Source organism: Callithrix jacchus, chromosome 8 (genome assembly GCF_049354715.1).
Source record: "Callithrix jacchus isolate 240 chromosome 8, calJac240_pri, whole genome shotgun sequence".
NCBI lineage: Eukaryota > Metazoa > Chordata > Mammalia > Primates > Cebidae > Callithrix > Callithrix jacchus.
Window position 1 is genome coordinate 38,629,108 of NC_133509.1, and position 25,449 is coordinate 38,654,556.

The window sequence follows — 25,449 nt, forward strand, 5'->3', positions numbered from 1 at the left end:
CTTTATTTCTCCTTTATGCTGCGTATAGGATACTTATTTACCTTGCAGTTTTTTTTTCCCCAGCACTTTGAGTATATCATCCCATTTTCTCCTTGCCTATAAAATAAGGTTTCTGCTAAGAAATCCTCTATTAGTCTGATAGGGATACTCTTTAATGTGTGACTTGATACTTTTCTCTTGTTGTCTTTAGAATTCTCTCTTTGTAATTTGGCGTTTGATGGTTTGAGTGTAATGTGCTTTGGTGAAAACCTTTTTAGGTTGAATCTTTTTTTTTTTTTGAGATTGAGTTTCATCCTTGTTGCCCAAGTTGGAGTGCAATGGTGCAATCTCAGCTCACTGCAACCTCTGCCTCTTGGGTTTAAGCGATTCTCCTGGCTCAGTCTTCCAAGTAGCTGGGATTACAGGCATGCACCACCATGCGCAGCTACTTTTTTTTCTTTTTAGTAGAGAAATGTTCTCTATGTTGGTCAGGCTGGTCTCAAACTCCTGACCTCAGGTGATCTCCCCACCTTAGCCTCCTAAAGTGCTAGGATTATAGATGTGAGCCACCGTGGCCAGGTTAGATCTCTCTGAGGGTCTTTGAGCTTCCTGTGTATTGTTGTCTGTATCTCTTGCAAGACTTGAGAAGTTTTTAGCTATTATTTTCAATTAGATTTTCTGTGCCTTTGCCCATTTTGTCCTTAAACTACCCAAATTCAAATATTTGTTTGCTTCATGGTGTCTCATATGTCACATATGCTTTCTTTATTCTGTTTTATTTATTTATTTTTGTCTGGTTTATTTCAAAGACATGTTCTCAAATTTGGAAATCCTCCCTTCTCAATCTAGTCTATTGTTGAAGCTCTTGTTATATTTTTTATTTAATTCATTGAATTCTTCAGTTCTAGGAGTTCTGTTTGTTTATTATTTATGACATCTACCTCTCTGTTGAATTTCTCATTCGGATCATGAATTATTTTCTTGATTTATTTTTATTTTATTTGTGTTCTCTTGTATCTTTTGAATTTCCTTAAGACCATTATTTTGAAGTTTTTTTAACAGGCATTTTATAGATTTTCGTTTTTTTGGATCTGTCACTGGAGAGTTATTGTGCCTTTGGAGGTGTCATGTTTCTTTGTTTTTTAATTTCTCGTTTCCTCACATTGACATATGTGTATCTGGTGTAATAGCAGTTGGTTCTAAGTTTATGGATTCCCTTTACTAGGGAAAGCCCTCTCCCTATACATGTATCTATGGTGTTGGCTAATAAGGTGCTTGGGCTTTGATTCTGGATGGGCACAGTAGTATAGTTTCCAGATGATTTCTTCAGCTATAATCAAAATCAGTGATGTCTGTGAGTTCCTTGGTGGTGATGTTGTTTGGATGTCCTGCCCAAATCTCACATTGAATTTTCATCCCCATTATTGGAGGTGGGGCCTAATAGAAGTTGTTTGGGTCATAAGGGCAGATACCTGATGGCTTGGTGCTGTCCTTGTGAGGTCTCGAGAGATCTGGTTGTTGTAAAGTGTACCACCACCTTCCACCCCCCTACACACTGGACTGTCTCTCTCTTGCTCCTGCTTTCACCATGTGATGTGCTTGCTTCTGCTTTACCTTCCTCCATAAGTAAAAGCTTCCTGAGGCCTTACCAGAAGCTGAACAGATGACAGCATCATGCTTCCTGTACAGCCTGCAAATCTGTGAGCCAATTAAACCTATTTTCTTTGTAAATTACCCAGTCTCAAGTGTTTCTTATACCAATGCAAAAACAGACTTATACAGTGGCTTACAGTGTGTTTGTGATTGGAGGCTGTAGAAAGGCTTTGCTGAGGATAGAACATTAGGGAGGTTGATTCTTGTGCACCGCTGGTAGCAGTGTTTAGCTGGGCATTCTGGTTGTCAGATCCCTGGGCAGTTTGTATGGTCCTGGCATTGGCAGGCTTGGGCATGCTAGTCCTTGGGCCTGCAGAGGTGGCATGTGCAGATGCTAGTGGTAGCAACACTGGTGTGCACACAAATTGATTTTATTTATTTTTTTTTTTGAGACAGAGTCTTGCTCTGTTGCCAGGTGCCAGGCTGGAGCGCAGTGGCACGATCTTGGCTCACTGCAACCTCCGCCTCCCAGGTTCAAGCAATTCTCCTGCCTCAGCCTCCAGAGTAGCTGGGATTACAGGCACACGCCACCATGCCCAGCTAATTTTTGTATTGTTTTAGTAGAGACGGGGTTTCACTATGTTGGCCAGGATGGTCTCAATCTCTTGACCTCGTGATCTGCCCTGCTCAGTCTCCCAAAGTGCTGGGATTACAGGCACGAGCCACTGTGCCCGGCCACAAATTGATTTTTAGTAGCGATTCTTGAATTGGGCAGTATCCCATTAGCATTATTCCACACTTTCTCCTTGATTTGTGTTAGCTTACTGGCTTATTATAAACTATATTGCAAAGGATACAGAGGAAGGAGATACACAGGGCAAGCTATGGAGGAGGGTTCTCAGAGCTTTTATGCTCTCCCTGGGCATGCCGCTTTTCAGGATACTCCACATGTTTGTCTATCTTCTTTTATTTTTAATCTCCTTTGAAATTCTGTGTCATTTTATTCCTCTTCTATTTAAGAATCTAAAAAAAATGGTTTTCCCTTTTATTTTGTCCATCTACTTGTTAAAATCTTTACTATTTTGGAGGCTGATCACCCACCTTTTAGTTCCCACCTAGATTCTGCCACTACCCCTTTTAACCTAAAATTCTCACTTAACACTTACTCTCTTTATTTCATACCATGGTCTCCCTCAGGTGTAAATTAGAAAACTTTCAAAGGCACTTAGAATTATTCAAATTAGTTGAGAAAGAGGAAAAAAAATGGGTAATATTTCTACTGATTTTGACTTGGATTTTCATGGCTTATATTCATTTTGAACATTTCTTCATTAGTTCTTTTAGTAGTTCCTCAAGGGCAGCTGCCTTGCTTTAGTATTTGGTAAGCATTCCAGAGCTGTTTATTGAAATGATGAGTGAACATACCACACATAGTATTACATAGGGAGTAACTACACTTCCCTTTTCCTCCAATAAAATATAATGATTTTGACATAGCCTCATCTCAATAATCTTTTTTTTTTTTTTTTGAGATGGAATTTCACTCTTGTCACCCAGGCTGGAGTGTAATGGCACAATCTCAGCTCACTGCAACTTCTGCCTCCCCCAGGTTCAAGTTATTACCCTGTCTCAGCCTCCAGAGTAGCTGGCATTATAGGTGTCCACCACCACACCTGGCTAATTTTTGTATTTTAGTAGAGATGGGGTTTTATCATGTTGGCCAGGCTGGTCTCCTGACCTCAGGTGATTCGCCCACCTCAGCCTCCCAGAGTGCTGGAATTATAGGCATCAGCCATGGCACCCGGCCTAAGAATCTTATTCAAGCAAAACCTTTCCAAATTCAGATGGTGAGGTGCTATTTTTATGTTTGAGAATTATTTGCTATTCTAAATTATCTGAGCTATTTGTATATACTTGACTAAATCAGTAGAGGCAACTCTGGTTTCTGAGATCATCACTGCTCTATCCACTTGTTTATCTATCATTTTTGTTCATCATCATCTTTTCTCCTTTCCCTCTCATTCTTTCTTCATCTCTTATTTATTCATTAAAAAAATTCTCTTAACACTTTTTTCTGCTGAAATTAAGTAATTTTCCATAGATTAGTGAAAAAGCATTTTCAGTTTTATTAGGATAGTTAAAGGCACTGTGGGAGGCTGAATAATGGCCCTCACAAAGATGTCCATGTCTTAATCTCTGGAATTTGTGCTTGTTACCTTAAACATTAAAGGGAACTTTGTATATGTGATGAAGTTAAATATTTTGTGATGGGGCATTTATCCTAGATTATGTAGCTAGGCATGATATAATCACAAGGATCCTTATAAAAGTGAAGCAAGAGATTAGAGAGGAGAAGGCAAAGTGACAACAGAAGCAGAGATTGGAATGATGTGGGCCACAAGTCAAGGAATGCTGGCAGTCTCTAAAAGCTGGAAGAAACAAAGAATGGATTCCCTTGGTACATCCAGAAGGATCCAGCCCTGCCAAAGCCTTGATTTTAGCCCCCTGCAGCAGGAAACCAATACAGTCACCATAACTTATAGTGTATATGTCTGTTTCTTCCGGTGGGTTACAGTTCCGCTGAGGGTAGGAACTGTGTCTTCATCCCAATTATGGAACCTAATAGGATGCCATAACATATTTGGTGCTCAAAAATATATTCTGCACTGCAGTGAAATTAATAGTAAGTACAAATGATTTATATTGTTAGATTCTTAGCCAGGTGATCTGATTATAGATGTTTCAGAAAGGTAGAGAGTTGGGTCACATTTTCATTTATTTATTTATTTATTTATTCATTCATTCATTTTTTGAGACAGGGTCTTGTTCTGTCACCCATGCTGGAGTGCAGTGGCACAATCTTGGCTCACTACAACCTCTGCCTCCTGGTTCAAGCAGTTCTGCTGCAGCCTCCCAGGTGGTGGCTATGCTGGGAATACAGACACATGACACCACACCTGGCTAATTTTTTATTTTTTTAATTTTTATTGGAGATGGGGTTTCACCTTGTTGGTTAGGCTGCTCTTAAACTCCTGGCCTCAAATGATGCACCCATCTTGGCCTCCCACAGTGCTTGGATTACAGTCATGAGTCACTGCGCCTGGCTGTGGTAGCATTTTTAGAATTGTAGTTTTTGTTTCTCATTAAGAATTTTAAAAAATATATATGGGCTAAAATTATTTATGTGACTGTATAATCTGCTTAGGATACATTTATTTACTTCCTAATTTTTGCCTAATTTTATTATAGGTAGATGCTTCTTTAACTTTTCTGGATGGTTTTGTGGCTGAAGGACTCAGTCAGGGTGTAGCGCCTTACAAACCTCACCACCAACGCCAGGAGGAAAACCTTTCTCAGGAAAAAGGTAATTTTTCATGGATTTATGATAAGAGAGTGTAGGGAGGTAATTTTTTGATATTATAGTCATGTAAGTAAATAAATAAAGATATTTACTTTCTGTTATTCCTCTTTAATGATTTACTTGTGATTTGTTTGCCCTGACTAGGTTTTCAGATACCCAGAGGAAAAAATAAAGTTAGCCTAGAGGTATTCCTAAAGGCATAGAGAGAGAGCCTATGCCTTTATTCTAGTAAGATACTGTAGTCATACTAGAATATTTTTGTTTTTGAGACAAGAGTCTTGCTCTGTCACCCAGGCTGCAGTGCCGTGACGCAATCCAGGCTCACTGCAACCTCAGCCTTTCAGGCTCAGCGATTCTTGTGCCTCAGCCTCCCAAGTGGCTGGAATTACAGGCGGGTGCCACCACACCCAGCTAATTTTTGTATTTTTAGTAGAGATGGAGTTTCACTTCAAACTTCTGGCCTCCAGTGATCCACCTGGTTTGGCCTCTCAAAGTGCTGTGATTACAGGTGTGAGCCGCTGTGCCTGGCTATGAATTCTGAAGAACTTTTTTTTGGGGGGGTAATATATTTATTAACATAATAATGATCTTTAGGGAAACTTTTTTCTTTTTTTTTAATTTAAACTTTTAAGTTCAGGGGTACAAGAGCAGGGTTTTTACATAGGTAAAATTGTGTCATGGGGGTTTGTTGTACAGCTTGTTTCATCACCCAGGTATTAAGCTTAGTACCCATTAGGTTTCCTGATCCTCATCCTCCACCCTCTGAAAGGCCCCAGCATGTGTTGTTTCCCTCTGTGTGTCCATGGTTCTCATCATTTAGCTCCCACTTCCAAGTGAGAACATGTGGTGTTTGGTTTTCTGTTCCTGCATTAGTTTGCTAAGGATGGCCTCCAGCTCCATCCATGTCCCTTCAAAAGATATGAGCTCATTCTTTTTTATGGCTACATGGAAGAACTTGAAGGTGGGAGTATCATGCTGTTCATTGTGCTGGTAGGCTGACACATACTAGTGTAGCATATCTGTGGAAAGTTTCAGAAAACAACCCTGGTTGTTATGGACTAGTGAGCTTAATTTTTATTCTGAGCACACTTGTATTTATTTATTTATTTTTAAATTGTATTTTCTTAATTGACAAATAATTATATTCATGGGAATATAATGTTTCGATCCATGTATGGTGTTCAGATCAGAGTAGTTAGCATATCCATCATCTCAAACATTTATCATTTCTTTGTGTTAGGAATGTTCAATATCCTTCTAGTTTTTGAGACTAATGCTTTTTGTTAACTATAGTAATTCTATAGTAATTCACTATAGTAATTCTATAGTGGTGTCGAACACTAGAACTTATTTCTTCTATGTAGCTATAATTTTTTATCCTTTAACAAATCTCTCTGTATTCTTCCCTTCCCACTACCCTTCCCAGCCCCTAGTGTCCTCTATTCTAATTTTTACTTTTATGAGATCAACTTTCTTTAGCTTCCTCATATGAGAGAACATGTGGTGTTTTCTGTTCCTCATTTAATATAATGTCCTTCAGTTTTATCCATGTTGCCATAATGACAGGATTTCATATGTTTTTATGGCTGAATAGTATTTCACTTTTTATATATACCACATCATTTTCTTTATCCATTCACTGTTGTTGGACACCTAGGCTGATTCCATGTTATGTTGATTCCATATCTTGGCTACTTTGAATAGTCCTCTGCAATAAACATTGAAATGCTAGATAATTTGTTCAATGCTGAGAGTGCAATGTTTTGAAGCCCCCAACTATAACCAAATCAGGGTTTTTCTCTCTCTGTTTATGTCTAATATTTGCTTTATATATTTGGATGCTCTGGTGTTGGGTACATATATATTTATAATTGTTATATTCTTTTTATGAATTAATCCCTTTATTTTTTCTTTTTTTCATGAATTAATCCCTTTATTTTTTCTTTTTTTCCCTTTTTTTTTTAAGGACATTTCAGTGTTATGATCCCTTTATTATACAGTGTCTTTCTTTGTGTCCTTTTACAGCTTTTAACTTAAAATCTGTTTTGTTTGTTATTAGTATAGTGACTTCTGCTCACTTTTGGTTTCTGTTTGTCTGGAATATCTTTTTCCATCCTCTCACTTTCAGTCTGTGTGTGTCTTTACAGGTCTGGTGAGTTTCCTGTAGACAGTATATTGTTGAGTCTTGTTTTCTTAAAAATCCAGGCAGTCATTCTCTGTCTTTTAAGTGGTAGAATTTGATCCATTTGCATTCAAGGTTATTATTGATGGGCGAGGATTTGCTGCTGTCATTTTATTGATTGTTTTCTGGGTGTTTTACATATGCTTTGTTACTTCCTCTCGTGTATTTTTGCAGTTGGGTAGTTTTCTTTAGTGACAAAGTTTGATTTCTTTCTTTTTCTCATTTGTGTATCAGTTCTACCAGTAGGTTTTATAGTTTTGGAATGTTTTCATAATGGTAGTTATTGTCTTTTCAATTCCAGACTCCCTTGAGCATTTCATGAAAGGGTGGTCTAATGGTAATGAATTCCCTGATTTTGCTTGTCTGTGAAAGATCTTATTTCCCCTTTATTTCTGAAGGATAGCTTTGCTGGGTATGATATTCATGCTATTTATTTTCTTTTTCTTTTTTTTTTTTTAGTACTTTGAATATATCATCCCCTTTACTCCTGGCCTGTAAGGTTTCTGGTGAGAAATCAGCTGTTAGTCTAATAGGGATTCCCTTATATGTGACTTGATGCTTTTCTGTTGCTGCTTTCAAAATTCTTTGTCTTTGACTTTTGACAATTTGACTAAAATATGCCTTGAAAAGGACTTGCTTGAGGTCGAATCTATTTAGGTTCTTTGAGCTTCCTGGACTAGGATGTTCTTTCCTCCAAGACTTGGAAAGTTTCTTGCTATCATTTCATTAATTGTTTTCTTCACAATTTCCCTTTTCTTCTCCTTCTGGAGTGCCCATGATACAAATATTTATTTGCTTAATGGTGTCCCATAAATCCTGTAGGCTTTCTTCATTTTTAAAAAATTATTTTTTCTTTTTTTTTTTGTCCTCTGTTATTTCAAAAGACCTGTCTTCAATTTCAGAAATTATTTATTCTGCTTTCTAATGGGTTGTTGAAGCTTGAAGCTCTTGCTTGTATATTTTATTTCATTTATTGAATTCTTCAGCTCTAGGATTTCTGTTTGGTTCTTTTTTATGATATCTCTTTGTAGAATTTCTTGTTCAAATAATGTATTGTTTTCCTGATTTCTTTGAATTGTCTGTCTGTATTCTTTTGTATCTCACTGAGTTTCCTTAAGACTGTTATTTTGAATCTTTTTTTCTGGAATTTCATATATTTCCTTATGATTGGGGGTCTGTTACTAAAAATTTATTATTTTACTTTAGTGGTAACATGTTTCTTTTTTTGTGGTTGATTTGTTCCTATGTTGATTTGTATGAATCTGGTGGAAAAGTTGACTCTTTCAATTTTATGGAGTGGAGTTTGAAGGGAAAGAATTACTTGTATAAATGGCTCTTGGAATATAAGTTCAGTAGGGTACATTGGCCTTGGTTCTAGGTGGACATGTAGTGTAGTCTTCATGTAGTTAGTTTGTTTGTTTCCTTTCTTTTCTTTCTGTTTTTCTGTCTTTTTTTCTTTCTTGTCTTGCTCTGTTGCCCATGCTGGAGTGCAGTGGCACAATCTTGGCTCGCTGCAAGCAGTTCTTCCATCTCAGCTTCCTGAGTAGCTGGGACGACAAATACATGCCACCATGCCCGGTAATTTTTGTATTTTCAGTAGAGACAGGGTTTCACCATATTGGTCAGGCTTGTCTCAAACTCCTGACCTCAGGTGATCTGCCCAACTCAGCCTCCCAAAGTGCTGGGATTATAGGCGTGAGCTGCCGTGCCTGACCATGTAGTTTCTTTACCTGTAATCTAAGCTAGTGGTATTTGAGAGTTTCTCAGTGGCCCAGACTCAGTTTGTGGTTATAGTGGTGTGGCTTTGCCAAGGGTGGGCTTCCCAGGCTATTTCTCAAGTCATGGATATGTGCATGTACCCAGTAAGTCAGCCAACTTGGGATCTGGCTCGCTGAGGTTGGGGCCGTGGAGCTGTTACTCTGGCTGGGAGCATGGGCATGTAGTTGCTTAGCCTGCCTTGGGACACATATGCCAAGAGCAGCCTATGCGGCTGTTTCCTAGGCTCGGGATGTGGGTGCAAGCTGCTTGGCTGGCCTTAGGGACGGGTGGGCACATCTTCTGAGGGTAGCCCCATGGGAATGTTTCTCACATACAGGACACAGCTGCATGGCTGTGAGCAGTCTAATATTTCTTAAGTGTATTAGAATTCTTCATTCAACAAAATACCTGATGATTTAAGTTAGAAACAGACAAGGCAGCATTCTTGGGGATCTCCTGGAAATTCTTGCCACCTTTTCTCTCCCTCTCAACGAGGCTGCAACATTGAAAGATGGACTGTTTTGGAAGGGGCAGAGGGAGAGGAAAAGGGAAAGCGATACGTTCAACCAAGCCTTCTGATTCTGCCTCTAGACTGGCATAAGTCCACATGAGTTATGTTCTTTTAAATTAGAAATAATGCCATGAAGATAAGTGCCAAGTGCTCTTCTGTTACCAGTTCATCACGGAATTTCTGTTGAGGGTCATGAAAAACACTTGGCTACTTCCTCCAGATCACACAGATACAAAAAATACCTTATCATTTCTTTCCTAATAAAGGGAAGAGTAACTTTGTGCTTAAGAAATGCAGCCCAGCCGGGCGTGGTGGCTCATGCCTGTAATCCCAGCACTTCCGGAGGCTGAGGCTGGCGGATCACCTGAGGTTAGGAGTTTGAGACCAGCCTGACCATTATGGTGAAACCCCGTCTTGAAAAAATAATAAAATAATTAAATTAAATTAAATTAAAAAAAGAAATGCCGCCTGTTAGGAAAATACTTCTGACATGATTTTAGTAAAGGGGAAACCTTGAGTTACTTGGATGGTAGAAAGAAAGTATGCATATGAATAAAGGGAGATCAGTTAATATATTATCTGTTTATGAGTTCGCTCAAAAGTTGAATGCTGAAAGATTTTTTTTTCTATTTGCCTTTTAATGATTTTTTGAGTACTTATTTTCCAGTCTCTGTGCTAGACATATATAGTTAAGACAACAACTAAACTGTTGATCCTAGAATGAGACCAGAAAGTTAGGAACATTACTTGATGTTCTCTTTTTTCAGAAGCATTTGCTCTTTTTTGCCTTTAACTTAAAAATTTTTTTTATTATTTTATTTTATTGTGATTAAGAACCTTTCCTGGAGGTGTCCCCACTTAACAAATTTTTAAGTGTGTAATATTTTGTGATTGACTGTAGATAAAATGTTGTACAGCAGATCTCTAGCACTTACTCATCTTGTTTAACTAAAACTTCATGCCCATTGATTGGTAAATCCTCATTTCTCTCTCCCCTTAGCCTCTGGCAGCTACCATTCCATTCCTCAATTCTATGAATTTGACCTTTTAGGTACCTCATAAAAGTAGACCCATGCAATATTTTTCTGTGCCTTATCTCACTTAGCATAATATCCTTAAGCTTTATTCATGTTGTCATATATTCAGAATTTTCTTTGTTTTCAAGGCTTAATAGTATTCCATTGTATATGTATATGACATCTTCTTTATCCATTCACTTACTGATGAGCATTTAAGTTGTTTTCACATCTTGGCTATTGTGAATACTGCTGCAATGAACATGGGAGTGATAATATCTCTTTTGGATCCTGATTTCAACTATTTGGGATAAATACCCACTCAGAAGTGAGGCTATTGGAGCATATAGTAGTTGTATTTTTATTTATTTATTTAGAGACAGTCTTGCTCTGTCGGCCAGGCTGGAGTGCAGTGGTGTGATCTCAGCTCACTGAAACCTCTGCCTCCCGGGTTCAAGCAATTCTTCTGTCTCAGCCTCCTGGGTAGCTGGGAGTACAAGCATGAGCCAGTATACCCAGCTAATTTTTGTATTTTTAGTAGAGATGGGGTTTCTCCATGTTGGCCAGGCTAGTCTCAAACTCCTCACCTCAGGTAATCCACCAGTCTTGGCCTCCTAAAGTGCTAGGATTACAGGTGTGAGCCACTGTGCTCAGCTATTTTTTTTGACAGGGTCTCATTCTGTTACCTAGGCTGGAATGCAGTGGAACGATCATAGTTCACTGTGGCCTTGAACTCTTGGCTCAAGTGATCCTACTGCCTTAGCCTCCTGAGTATCTAGGATTATAAGTACATGCTACCATGCCTGGTTAACTTTTAATTTTTTGTAGAGACAGTCTCCCTAATGCTGCCCAGGCTGGTCTCAAACTCTTGAGCTCAAGTAATCCACCTCCCTTTACATTGCAAAGCACTGGGATTATAGGCATGAGCTACCGGGCACTGCCTGTATTTTTATTTTTTTGAGGAACCTCCATACTGCTTTCCACAGTGGCTGCACCATTTTGCATTCCCATAAACAATGGGTAAGGGTTCTAACTTCTTCACAGCCTTGTTGACACATGTTATGTTTTCTTTTCTCCATCCTGACAGGTACAAGGTGATGCCTTATTATGGTTTTGGTTTGTATTTTCTTGCTAATGGTGACATTGAGCATTTTTTCATATATGTGTTGGCCATGTGTATGTCTTATTTGGAGAAATGTTTATTCAAGTTATTGGCCTATTTTTAATCAGGTTATTAGTTTTTTTTTTTTTTTTTAAACTTTTGAGTCATAGGATTAACATATTTTGAAGGTTATCCCTTACCAGATATGTGATTTGCAAATATTTTCTCCCATTCCATACGTTGCCTTTTCACTCTGTTGAGTGTTTTCTTTGCTGTGCAGAAGTTTTTTAAGTCGATGTATTGCCATTTGTTTATTTCTGTTATTGTTACCTGTACTTTTGGTGTCATATTCATGAAATCATTGTAAAGACCAGTGTCATAAAGCAGCTTTTCCCTTATGTTTCTTTCTATGAGTTTTACAGTTTGGGTCTTACAGTTAAGTCCTGAATTCTTTTTGAGTCAATTTTTATGTATGGTGTAAGATAAAGGTTCCATTTTATTCTTCTACATGTGCATATTTGGTTTTCCCAATGCTGTTTGTTGAGAAGACTACCCTTTCTGTGTTGTGGTATTCTTGGTGTCCTTGTTCAAAATCAGTTGACCATAAATGCTTGGGTTTATTTCTGGACCCTCTCTTCTGTCTCTCTATCTGTCTTTATGCCAGTAGTATGCTGTTTTGATTATTGTAGGTTTGTAATATATTTTGAAATCAGTAAGTGTGATGCCTTCAGTTTTGTTCTTTATTCTCAAGATTAATTTGGGTATTCATGGTTCTTTAGTGGTTCTTCATTGGTGAATTCTACCAAATGCTTAATGAATTAATATTGGGGCTGGGCATAGTGGCTCATGCCTGTGGTCCCAGCAATTTGGTAGGCAATGGCAGGAGGATCACTTGAAGCCAGGAGTTTGAGACCAGCCTGGGCAACATAGCTTGACCCTCTATCTACAAAAAAAAAAAAAGAGAGAGAGAGAATGTCAATTCTTGTCAACCTCTTCCAAAAATTTGAAGAGGAGAGAACATTTCTAAACTTATTTTATGAGACCAGCATTACCCTGATACCAAAGCCAGACGGAGCCACCACAAAAAAAAAGAAAACTGCAGGCCAATATCCCTGATGAATAAAGGCAAAATACTAGGGAACTGAACTCAATAAAAGGATCATACACCATTATCAAGTGGGATTTATTCCAGGAATCCAAGGATGGTTCAACATCTGAAAATAAAGTAATGTGGCATTACATTAACCAGAATAAAGGATAAAAACCATACGATTCTCAATAAAAGTAGAAAAAGTGTTTGATAAAATTGAAGTCCCTTTAATGATTAAAAAAAACTTGATAAACTAAGAATAGAAGGCAATATCTCAATATAATAAAGGCCATATATGATAAACTCACAGCTAACATTATAACATGGTATGATGAAAAATCAAAAGCTTTTCCTCTGAGAATAGGAGAAAAGCAAGGATGCCCACTCTTCTATTTTGTAGTCAACACAGTACTGGAAATACTAGCCAGAGCAATTAAGCAAGAGAAAGAAGAAAGGTATTCAGATTGGAAAGGAAAATTGTTCCTCTTTGCAGATAATACGATTTTCTTTATAGAAACCCTAAATTCGATTTCATCAAAAAAACTCTTAGAAGTAATAAGCAAATTCTGGAATGTTGCAGGATGCAAAGTCAACATGCAAAAATCAGTTGCATTTTTATGCACTAAAAGCAAACTATTTGCCAAGGATATTAGGAAGACAGCCCAATTTATGATAGTGCCAAAAGGAGCAAAATACCTAATAATAAACTTAAGCAGGTGAGGAAGTTCTGTTTAATGAAAACCACTCAACATTAATTAAAGAAATCAAACAAGACACAAATATAAAAACCCTTAGAAGAAAGGGATTGCATGGAATACATGTGCCTTCCAATCCAAGAACACATGATGATTGGAAGGCACATGTATTCCATGCAATCCCTTTCTTCTAAGGGTTTTTATATGTTATTTATCAAACTGATAACTAATGGACTATAAAAATTAAACTCTTTCAAAGTGTAATCATTTTCCTTCCATTAACTTTTTATATATTAGTAGAATATATCGAGGGAAAAGGTAAACTTTTGTATTATAATTGCCCAACCTGCAGCTGTACTGCATATAAAGGCCTTACAACATTCAGGACATAGAGTGAAAATCTGAGTTTCCACAGTGGGAGGTCTGGTTCACTTGTCATATTTCCTTAGGTTCAAGTATCTGGGGGTCACCACTTGCCATTACTGAAGTCAAGGGTCAGATAGGGAAAGGGAGATAGAATAGGGAGACTGTTTCCTGGTGCTGCCTATTTTCTTTCTTAAAATAAGTTAAATTGCTGACCCAAATATAAGAGCCCTGGAATTCTTCAAGCTTATGCAGTCCTTTGCCAAGTACATTTTTTCCCCCATAGAGCCATCATTGTAAATGGCAATAAGTTCTCAAGCTAGATTCTTACTCTCTCCTCCCAAATCTGTTTTTCAAAAGTCCTTTAAAGCAAAATTGAAATTTCAATAGACTGGTATAGAAAAGGAAATTGGTTATGAGACAGGAAATAGCGAGTAGTTAATAAATACTTGTGGGATAAATCATAAAATTATGTATCTTAGAATTGGGATTGACTCTAAGACAGAAAATAAAGAGTAGGGGAAACAGATATTTTATGCATAAATAGTTAATTCTGGAATCTTTCCATTATCTCTTGTGGTACTAATTTTTTTTTTTTTGACATGGAGTCTCACTCTGTTGTCCAGGCTGGAGTGCAGTGTCACAATCTCGGCTCTTTGCAGCCTCCACTTCTTGGGTTCAAGTGATTCTCATGCCACAACTTCCTGAGCAGCTGGGACAACTGGTGAATGCCACCACATCAGCTAATTTTTGTATTTTTAGTAGAGATGGCATTTCACCTGTTGCCCAGGCTGATCTTGAATTCCTTACCTCAAGTGATCCACCCTTCTCCACCTCCCGAAATTCTGGGATTACAGGCTCAAGCCACCACACCCAGCCTGTTCTGGTACTAATCTTATTTCAGATTTCTATAAATATCTGTAGAGAGTAGTAGTTAAATGTTACTTTAATAAGCGATACTTTGATCTCTTAGTCAGAAAAATGAATAAACTTCAGGAAAATACCATGAGAGATTAAGAATTAGCAAAAATAGGTGAGATGATGGGGAACAAACTTTCTTAAAATTTCCCATCAAAGAAAGCATTTCAGAATCAGTGTGGATTATTCTAATAAAATGTTAATCAAATGTGTTATAACTCCAGTACTAGATAACCAGAAATAATAAGGGGAAACAACATTTACTAACTATGGCTTTTGGAAAGCCATGTCAATGTGAGGTTGTTAGGCTCTCAAAAACTAAATAATCAGATAACTAAAGTTATTTACTTAACTAATTTAAAAAAATTAACAACAGCTGAGGATGGTTAGAGAAATATAGCCAAGTCATCAAAGTATAAAAGAATTTCAATATGAAGTATGATAAATGAGTGTACGTATAACAGAGGCCTCTAAAGTATTAATAATAAGGGATACAAATAGGTTAAATGTTGAATTATTCACTTATGCCCAGGATAGTTTATGCTTTATTATGTCTTACTTAGAATACTTCAGTGGCTCCCAACTCCAAGGACTCTGCCTCCAGCTCATGTTTTCTCTTCTGGTGAATTGCTCTCATTCTTCATCTGGCTAAATTCTACATATTCACTAAGTTGCAAGTCAGTTGTCTTCTTCCTTCTCTTGGCTCTTTCTGCATAGCATCTTTTTCCCTTCTGCTCCACACATGTGCATAGAGCTCTTGCACATGTAGTTAACTCCTTAGCATCTTTAGTTCTTTTAGGCATTCATCGCTGTATGGGTCTTGGGGAGTTTTCACTGAAGAATGAAAATAATGTGGTTTGAACTTTATTCTCAACCTTGAGCCTTTCTAGCCTTTCCTTAGATGATAGTCTTAATTCTTTTGATTTGGAATTGATTTTTTTTTTTCTGCTTGCTCTCCAAATACTGTTCCTTTCCATGTCTGTTTTATTCTCTCTGCTGTCAAACTTTGACCTTCTAATTTTGAGCTTCTTTCTGCTCTTGGTTTAAACTCTTTATCTTTAATGTGCATAGAAAACATTTCTTGAGGTAGTCACTGCTACTGGAAGTGTTAATGCAATGGCTGGATGACTCACTGTCACAGATGCTATTAAAAAGATACCACTGTTGGATGGTAAGTGCTATGGTTTGAATGTGTTTTTCAAAACCCTATTTAAATTTAATTGCCATTGGGATGGTATTCAGAGGTTGGACTGTAAAGAGGTGATCAGGCCATGAGGAATCAGCCTTCATGAATTGATTAATATCATTATCATGAGAGTGGGTTGTTATAAAAATGAATTCAGCCCTCTTCCTCTCACACTCTCTTGCCCTTCTGCTTTCTTTATGATGCAGCATGAAGCCCCTTGCCAACTGCTGATGCCATACTCTTAAATAGTCCGGCCTCCAGAACCATGAGCCAAATAAATTTTTCTTTTTTTTTTTTTTTGAGACAGAGTCTTGCTCTGTCACCCAGGCTGGAGTGCAGAGGCATGATCTCGACTCATTGCAGCCTCTACCTCCTAGGTTCAAGTGATTTTTCTGCCTCAGCCTCCTGAGTAGCTGGGATTACAGGCATCCATCACCATGCCTGGCTAATTTTTGTATTTTTAGTAGAGGCGGGGTTTCACCATGTTGGCTGGGCTGGTCTTACACTCCTGACCTCAAATGATCCACTTGCCTTGGCCTCCCAAAGTGCTGGAATTACCTCCTGGCTATACATTTTTGTTCATCATAAATTAATCATTCTGTGGTATTCTGTTATAGCAATATAAAATGGACTGTGACAGAAGGTTGGTCCTGAGAAGTGAGACTGTCGCTATTACAAATACCTGAAAATGTGGAAATGGCTTTGAAGCTGGGTAATGGGTAGAGAAGAAGAATTTAAAGGAGCAGGCTTGGAAAATCTTAGATGGCCATAAACATAATATTAAGGGTAGTTCTAGTGAGGGCTGAGAAGAAGAGGAGAGCTGTAGGGAAAATCTGAAAGTTAGAGATTATTAACTGTTCGTGATCAGAATGTTGTTAGACATACGGGCTTCACTGTCTCTTAATAATCTCCAAGTTAATTAAGTATACTTAATAATCTCTAAGTTCTTTAAGTATATGAGATCCCAGATGGGAAAAAGGAATAAATCTTATTGGAAACTACAGTAAGGTTACCTTTCTTATAAAGTGGCAAAAATCTTGGATGAATTATGTCTCTTCATGCTCGAGGGCTTTATGGAAGACAGAATTTCAGAGTGATGAACTAGAAATCTGGTGGAAGAAATTTCTATGCAAAATATTGAAGGAGCTGTGTGACTACTTTTAACTGCATGCAGTAAGACATGAAAGGAAATAAATGACTTAAAGATGGAATTTATAGACCGGGCGCTGTGGCTCACACCTGTAATCCCAGCACTTTGGGAGGCTCAGATGGGTGGATTACAAGGTCAGGAGTTCGAGACCAGCCTGGCCAACATAGTAAAACCCTGTCTCTACTAAAAATACAAAAAATTAGCTGGGTGTGGTGTTGTGCGCCTGTAGTCCCAGATATTCGGGAGGCTGAGGCAGGAGAATTGCTTGAACCTGGGAGGCAGAGGTTGCAGTGACCAAGATTGCACCACTGAACTCCAGCCAGGGCAACAGTGCGAGACTCCATCTCAAAAAAAAAAAAAAAAGAATTTATAATTAAACAGAAGCACAGAAGCATAATAGAAAGTTGGAAAATTTTCAGCCTGGCCATGTAGAGAAAATAGTTTGGGAGACCAGGCCAAGGATCTAGTCAAGTGACTGTCTGCTAAAGTGATTAGTACAGATAGAAAATATCATCAAGACATTGGGAGAGTAACACTAAAGGCATTTCAGAAATCTCAGAGGCTGCCTGTCTCTTCACAAGCTCAGAGCTCGGGGAGTGCAGAATGCTTTTGGGGAATGGGACTAGGGTGCCCTTCATGGGCCTGCTGCCCAGAGCCACCTGCAGTCTCTGCTCCTCGAGTTCCGGTGCAGCATTCCGTGTTTGCTTCAGCCATTCATGTGGTTCCAGGTGTGGCTTGACCTGCTACTCCCGAAGATTCAAGCCATAAACCTTAGTGGCATATGTGGTGCTAATTCTGTAGATACACAGTGTGCAAGAGCCATGGGGTCATGGTGTCCTCCACCTATATTTCAAAAGGTATCATGGACTTTATGGGGCTTAGGCAGAGACTTGTCACAGGTGTGGAGCCACCACAGAACGCCCCTACTAGGGCAATGCTGAACAGAAATACAGGATCAGAAGCATCACAGAGAGTCTCCACTAGGGCAGTATCTAGTGGGTCCTTGGGAGTGGGGTCACCCCTGAAACCCCAAAACTGATGCAACTAGCTTGCAGCACCAGCCTGGGAGAGTTGCAGGCAGGAGACGCCAATCCCTTGAGAGCTTCTGGGTGGACTGAGCCCCAAAGTCAAAGGACTCTGTCATAGATGTGGGGCTGCCTAAGGGGGGCTACCTGCTCCAGTGTCCCCAAAAGGTGGAATGTGGAGTCAAAATAGATTATTCTGGATTAGTAAAACCTAATGTTGATTTCTCTGTTGGATTTTTGACTTACCACTTATGCCCTTCTTCTGGCCTGTTTCTCCCTTTTGGAATGGAAACATCTACTTTATCCCTGCCTGACTATTGTGTTTTGGAAACACATAACTTGTTAATTTCACAGCCCACAGCTGGAGAGGAATTTGCTTTGAGTCTCACCCATATCTGATTTACATTTCTCTGGACTTTGGAGTTAATGCTGGAATGAGTTAAGGCTTTTGAGACTATTAGAATGGGATAAATATATTTTGCATCATAAGGACATGATTTTATGGGGGCAGGAGCAGAATGCTATTGTTTGAATGTGTACTTCAAAGTTCATGTGTCAGAAACAATCCCCAGTGAAACAGTGTTGGGAGGTGAGACCTAATAAGAGGTGATTAAATCTTGAGGGCTCTGCCCTCACAAATGAATCAATATCATTGTAATGGGAGTGGGTCATTTAAAAAGTGAGTTTGGCCCTCTCTTTCTCGTGCGCTGTCTTGCCCTTCTGCCTTCCTTCCATCGTGGGATGATGCAGCACAAAGGCCCTCACCAGATGCCAGTGCCATGCTCTTGGACATCTCAGTCTTTAGAACTATAAGCCAAATACATTTCTGTTCATTACAAATCACCCATTCTGTTGCATTGTCTTAACAGCAACATAAAATGGACTATGAAAGGTTAAGCTAGATGATTAAAAAACTTAGAATGAGAGGATATTCTAGCTGGAATAGACCTTAAAAAAGATTTAGGTAAGTGGTTTCCAAACATGATTATGAATCAGAATCACAAAGAGTTTTTTAAAATTGAGACTTTTTTGAGCCCTACTCCTATTCCTTCTGTATCTGATTCTCTCTAAGCTTGGCTGTATGTATAAAAAGGTCCTTGGGAGATTCAGTGAAGTAAGCTTGATCCTTATTATCACATCAGCATTTGGAAAACTGTTGACATAGTTTGAATTCTTCACTTTACAGATGAAGAAATGAAGATCTAGTTTACATACCTAGTTAACAGCAAATCGATGTCCAGAACACAGTTCTCTTGATCATTAGTCCATCATTATTATTTTTTACATTGATTCTGCTGTATCATTTTTTTAGGTAACTAACATGCCTTTATTTAGTTTTTTTTTTTTTTTTTTTTGAAATGGAGTCTCACTCTGTCACCCAGGATAGAGTGCAGTAGCTTGATAGCTCACTGCAATCTCCGTCTCCTAGGTTCAAGCAATTCTTCTGCCTCAGCCTCCTGAGCGGCTGAGAGTACAGGCACATGCCACCATGCCTGGCTAATTTTTGTATTTTTAGTAGAGATGGGGTTTCACCATATTGGCCAGGCTGGTCTCAAACTCCTGACCTTGTGATCCACCTGCCTCGGCCTCCTAAAGTGCTGGGATTACAGGCATGAGCCACTGCACCTGGCCATTTATTTAGTATTCTTTGGAATAGGTGATATTTCCTTTGGAGGAGGCCATATAATAGTTGGGAGTACAGCTCTGCTGCTATAATGTCTGAGTTCATATCTGGCTCTGTCACTTTCTATGTTTTGTAATTTGGGACAAACTCTTTACCACAGTTTTTTCATTTGTAAAATGAGAATAGTAATTACAGAATTTGACACTTAATATAAAAAGATCCTTTTTTATAGTCTAGACTGTCCAAAATTTGTCAGTTAAGATTAGGCTTAGTGAATTTGCCTATTGAAAAATAAATAAACAAAGTGCAACCTCATACGAGATAGATGGTTATTGCTTTCTCCCAGTAAAGGAATCCAGAAGTAGGCAATGTAGGGTTGAAGATGGCTTAATGATTACTAAAAAAACCAAATTTCACCTCTCTTGCTGCTCTAGCATCTTTGGTGTTCCACTTTATGATCTAAGATGGCTGCTTGCACCCCAGCAATCATGTTGTAGTCTAGCCAGCAGGGAAGAGGAAGGGGGAGAAGAAAGATGATCTTTTCTTCTAGGACTCCTTCTAAAAGTTGCAAACAAAATGTATGCCTGATTTCATAGGTTAGACACCTCAGTCATATGGCAGAGGTGTCTGGAAGTGTCTCTGGGGGGGTCATGATCTAGATAAGAATTGAGGGGTTTATTACATAGAAAGAAAGGGAGAATGGAATTGGCATCTGTTCTACCAAAATAACAATATGAATTTTCATGGCTCTTTTTGAATTCATTAGGTTATACAGATTCAAAGGAATCAGAATCTGAGTTAACCTTAGGGAGATTTCACATTGATGGCTCTATCAGTCCATTTGGTACAAGAATGTACCTAGGGGCGGTTTGTTCAGTAAAACATGGTCTTTCTTCATTCATAACTCATTAAACATTTTTGCACAGGAGCAGCAACTTCTCAGTAGACCTGGTTTATTAGTTATCTTTCCTAATTGAGTTCTTTTTTCAGCTTCTAAGGGAGGTAAAAAGATAAAAATTAAGGATAGTTTGTCTTTGATCACCTAGTAGTATGAAGACTTATGGTAGACATTTTAGCAAATGGTCACTGTTTTATTATTATTACGGTAAGTATTTGATTAGATCATCCTCCAAATCCCTTAGAGTTTAAAAATTGCTGTTAGATTACAGTCTTCAATTATTTCGTTAGTGATTGGTAACTTTCACAGTTTTTGCTTTGTTTTAAATATGAACCTCTGTTATTGTTTTAAAATTCTAGTTCTCAATTTTGAACCATATGGACTCTCCTTTTCTTCATCTGGCTTCACTGGACGACAGTCTCCTGCTGGCATTTCTCTTGGTTCAGACATATCTGGGAATAGTGCTGAGATGGGACTGAAAGAGTAAGTTCCTTTCTTATTAAAATTGAGGTTATGGAAGTATTTAAATGTCTTTTAGCATTCCATTTGCCTTCTGTTCCTGGCTTGTATCATCATTGTCATTATTTGCTTATTTTAGGGTGACTTTCAAGAAGTCTGTTGTTTCGGTGGTTTTCACATGATTCTCAAAGGGAGAGGCACACTTGTGACTTTCTAAGAAAGGCATTATATTAAATGGCTAAATTCTGTATGGGCTGTTGTATCAGTGGTTTCTACTTATTGTTCTTAAAGTATTTATATTGTATAGTATGCTCTTATACTTTAAGAACTTACCTACCTTCTAAGACAGCATCAAATGTATACAAGCTTTATACATAGTAATAATATTAGAATTTATGCATTCAGATTAATATTTAACATATTGTTCTACATTCCTCATTCTTCTGATAACTGTAACTGTCTCATTGGAACATCGACAGATATAGAGGTGAACATAAAATAAGGTGATTGATTTCATGTGAGGAAGCCATGTAGTCAGTCACCCAAAGAAGGCATAATACAGATGCCCTTCAACTTATGATGGGGTTACATTCTGATAAACCCATTATAAATTGAAAATAGCATAAATCAGAAGTGATCTACCAAACACCAGATATATGTCTAGAACTCAGTTCTGCTGATTGTTGGTCCATTACTATTTATTATTTTCTTTTATTGTTACCATTTTTTGAGACTCAGCTTTGCTCTTGTTGCCTAGGCTGGAGTGCAATGGCATGAACTTGGCTCGCTGCAACCTCTGTCTTCTGGGTTCAAGAGATTCTCCTGCCTTAGTCTCCTGAATAGCTGGGATTACAGGTGTCCGCCACCACACCCGGCTAATTTTTTGTATTTTTAGTAGAGATGGGGTTTGACCATGTTGACCAGGCTGGTCTCAAAACTACTGTCCTCAAGTAATCCACCCACCTCAGCTTCCCAAAGTGCTCGGATTACAAGTGTGAGCCACCGTTCCCCACCTATTTATTATCTTATTAGCTTATTATTATTTCAGCATTGCAAGAGAATATTCTATCACATATTCCTAGCCTGGAAAAAGATAAAACTTCAAAATTTGAAGTATGGTTTCTGCTAAACTCTATTGCCTTCACACCATTGTAAAGCCAAAAAATCATTAAGTTGAATTATCGTAGGTCAGACACCATCTGTACTCATGTGAGGAAGCTGTTTACTTTACTCAAAATGCTTTCAGAATTTCTTTCCAGCTACCTTGAAAATTGGTGATGCGTTTGTTTAAATGTCTTATTTGGAGCCAGATTTCACCCTTGTAAGGTATATTTTGATTTCAGAAACATAATTAAGTTACCTTTAGAAACATAATTAAGTGAATGCAATAAGATGATATGTATAAAGTACATAGTACAGCCCAGTTCATAGTGAGTGATTGATAAATGGTAGTTGCTGTTATTAATAATGATTGTCTTTAGTATCATTGTCTTCATTATCATTTGTCAATGGTTATGTTACAAATATTTATTAGAAGAAATATACTAATAATAGATCATGAGGACGTCCTTATGATCTTTCTTATGATCTCCTTATGATTTTCTTTCCCAGATATTTAATTTTGATACTCCAAGCATGGGGAGCAGATATTGTTTGTGTGCATTTGATGATGAGGGTGACAGCAATTAAGTGTCCCAAACAGAGACCAAAGGGACAAGGGGAAGACAGGAACCCTTCAAATCCAGGGAGGAACTTGCACACTTTTACCTGTGTAACAGGTGACAGCATCTGCTACTATAGTACTTAACTAGGATCTAGGGAATGTGACAGGGCCTTGTAAATGCTATACATATACATATATTACCCTCAGAGAAATGGCATTTTGGAAAACTGCTAAGGAATTATATAATATATACTGTATTATTGTGAAATGGGAGATGAGGGATGAATTTAAAATTTGCTTCCAAAGGGGAACTTAGCTCACACATTATTTCAGAAGAGGAACCTAGTAATTGGCAAGGTGAATCATCTTAGAGGGAAGACAGTTGCTCTCTTATAGTCCCTGGCAACCTGAGAATAAAGTAGTAACCTAATTTATAATTTCTTACCTGGCAGCACTCTATCTCAAATGGGAATTACTAGAGCTGAGTTAAAGTACACCCCTAATCTTTCAAGGGTTAGTTACTTGGTCAGGATTTATATCTATGTTTGAATGGTCTGAATTAAAAGATACAAGGACACACCATAGAAAACCATGTAATATATAATAGTATTATCAAAATGTGGGCAAAGATGACTCATGTTTAAAAATATTCTTTTTATAATGTTTCATGTCATTAAGAAGCATATTTTGTATATAAAATGAATGGCCTTATGTTGATTGCTTATGTATTTTACCACTTTTTATTTTTATTATTTATTTATTATTATTTGAGAAAAGTCTCTTCTGTCACTTAGACCAGAGTGCAGTGGTGTGATCTCTGCTCACTGCATCCTCCACCTCCTGGGTTCTAGTGATTCTCATGCCTTAGCCTCCCAAGCAGCTGGGATTACAGATGTCCGCCACCATGCCCAGCTGATTTTTATGTTTTTAGTAGAGGTGGGGTTTCACTAATTTGGCCAGGCTGGTTTTGAACTCTGGGGCTCAAGTGATCCACCTGCCTCGGCCTCCCAAAGTGCTGGGATTGTAGGCTTGTGCTACTGCACCTGGCCATATTTGACTACTTTTTAGATGGTCTATATGTATGCGTGACAGAATGTTTGTGTTGATCACAAGCATGTATGCAGATGAAATAAATAAGACAAATCTTTAAAATAGCTTGAGGCTCCTTTTAGGCTCCTTTTGAACCTCCTACCCCTTTTTGCCAGTTGTGTATTGAGTTCCCTAGGAAGCACATTCTGTGATGGCATTTAGTATGCAGAATAATTAGGAGTGTCATTGGGATCAACATCTTTAGAAGGAAGAGAAGCAGGTTTGGGCAGAAGTTAAGATGCAATGCATTGCCAGTGACAACCTCTGCTGGCCCTATGGGGAGCTCTGGAGCCGAAATGACCCTTCAGAGTTGTTCTGAGTTGGACCAAGATGGATGGCGAGAACTTTATACTATCATTCGTTCATCACTGGATATAGGCTGCCTTGGAAGGGGTGTGATCTTGGATGAAGTAGCCCTCTGCAGCTCACGCAATTCCTGAAGGGGCTGAGAGCTGACAGCACTCCCAACAGATGATCAACAGTCCTTCACTGAAGAGGGATCTAGATGGAGCAGCCCACTGTCCTCCATACCTGCCTCCACACCTGTTGTTGTTAAACTGATATTTAAATCATTTATTAGTAAAATTTAGGGACTTCTTCCCTTTTTTTTTTTTTTTGTAAATGTAATATGTTGGTTAAAGGGAGTACAAAGATACTATAATACTACTGTGGGTATTCATGAATTTCCTAGAGGTGCTTCTTTTGAGAATTCTATTCTAGAAATGGTAGGGATTATTTTAGTGGGTCCCATGACCACTTTGGATCTGCTTATGGCAAGTACAACCAGTTTTTGTCTAAGAGGTTTATTGTATACCTTCTTTTTTTTTTCCATTAGAAAACTCTTTTGGTACCTGGAGGAAGAAAGGGGGAAATGAAGATGTTTGTAAAGGGGTACTCAGCAGTAAAAATCATTGAGAAGGAGTGAACCAATGCCCCGAAGGACATTTTTTAATTAACATTCAGATTTTCTTTTAGCCACTTACTTCTTAATATCATTAATTCTTCACTCAATATGAAGTGTAGTTACCTGTTTTTGTTTTGTTTTGGGCTCAAAATCAAATTGATCACGATTCCAACAATTTCAATACTAATAATAATTAGTAGAAATATTTCCAAGTCTTCCTTTTTGTTCATTTCAGAATCTATTCATCTTGTAGTAGAAATTATTATTTTTTTAATGCTAATTTGGACCATGACAGGGATACTTAAACGAGTCAAGTGCCAAGGACACATAGTTTGTTTTTTTTAAACTCCAGTGTTATTGAGATGTAATTGCCAAATAAAAATTGTACAGTTGATCCTTAAACAATACATGTTTAAACTGTGTGTGTTCACTTAATACACAGATTTCTTCAATAAATATATTGGGAAAAGTTTTTCAGATTCGAGACAATTTGAAAAAATTTCCAGCAAATCATGTAGTCCAGGAATATAAAAAAATTAAGAAACAATAAGATTGTCAGGGATACATAAAATATATATAGATATTGGTCTGTTTATGTATTAACCAACTGTTTGTGTTATTAGTAAGGCTTTTGGTCAACAGTAGGCCTTTAGTAGTTTTGGAGGAGTCAAAAGTTACATGTGGATTTTTGACTGCACAAGGAGTCAGTATTCCAACCCTCTCCATTGTTCAGTGATCAATGGTATGTATTTTAGGTGTGCTGTGTGATGTTTTGATATACATACACATTGTAAAATGATTACCACAATCAAACTAGTCAATGGACACATAGCTGTCTTATGAGAATAGTAGAGATAATCCTTGGCTGTTTTAGCCCACAGTT

The 25,449-nt window shown here is 38.0% G+C and overlaps 1 protein-coding gene across 1 annotated transcript in view; it reads left to right on the forward strand.

The window, feature by feature from the left end:
• AP4E1 (adaptor related protein complex 4 subunit epsilon 1) overlaps window positions 1–25,449 on the forward strand; it is a 97,882-nt gene that overhangs the window by 53,984 nt on the left and 18,449 nt on the right. Inside the window, exons 15-16 of the mRNA XM_002753482.7 lie at window positions 4,822–4,936; window positions 20,811–20,934. Coding sequence (XP_002753528.3) covers window positions 4,822–4,936; window positions 20,811–20,934 — 239 coding nt within the window. The remainder of the gene's footprint in view (window positions 1–4,821; window positions 4,937–20,810; window positions 20,935–25,449) is intronic.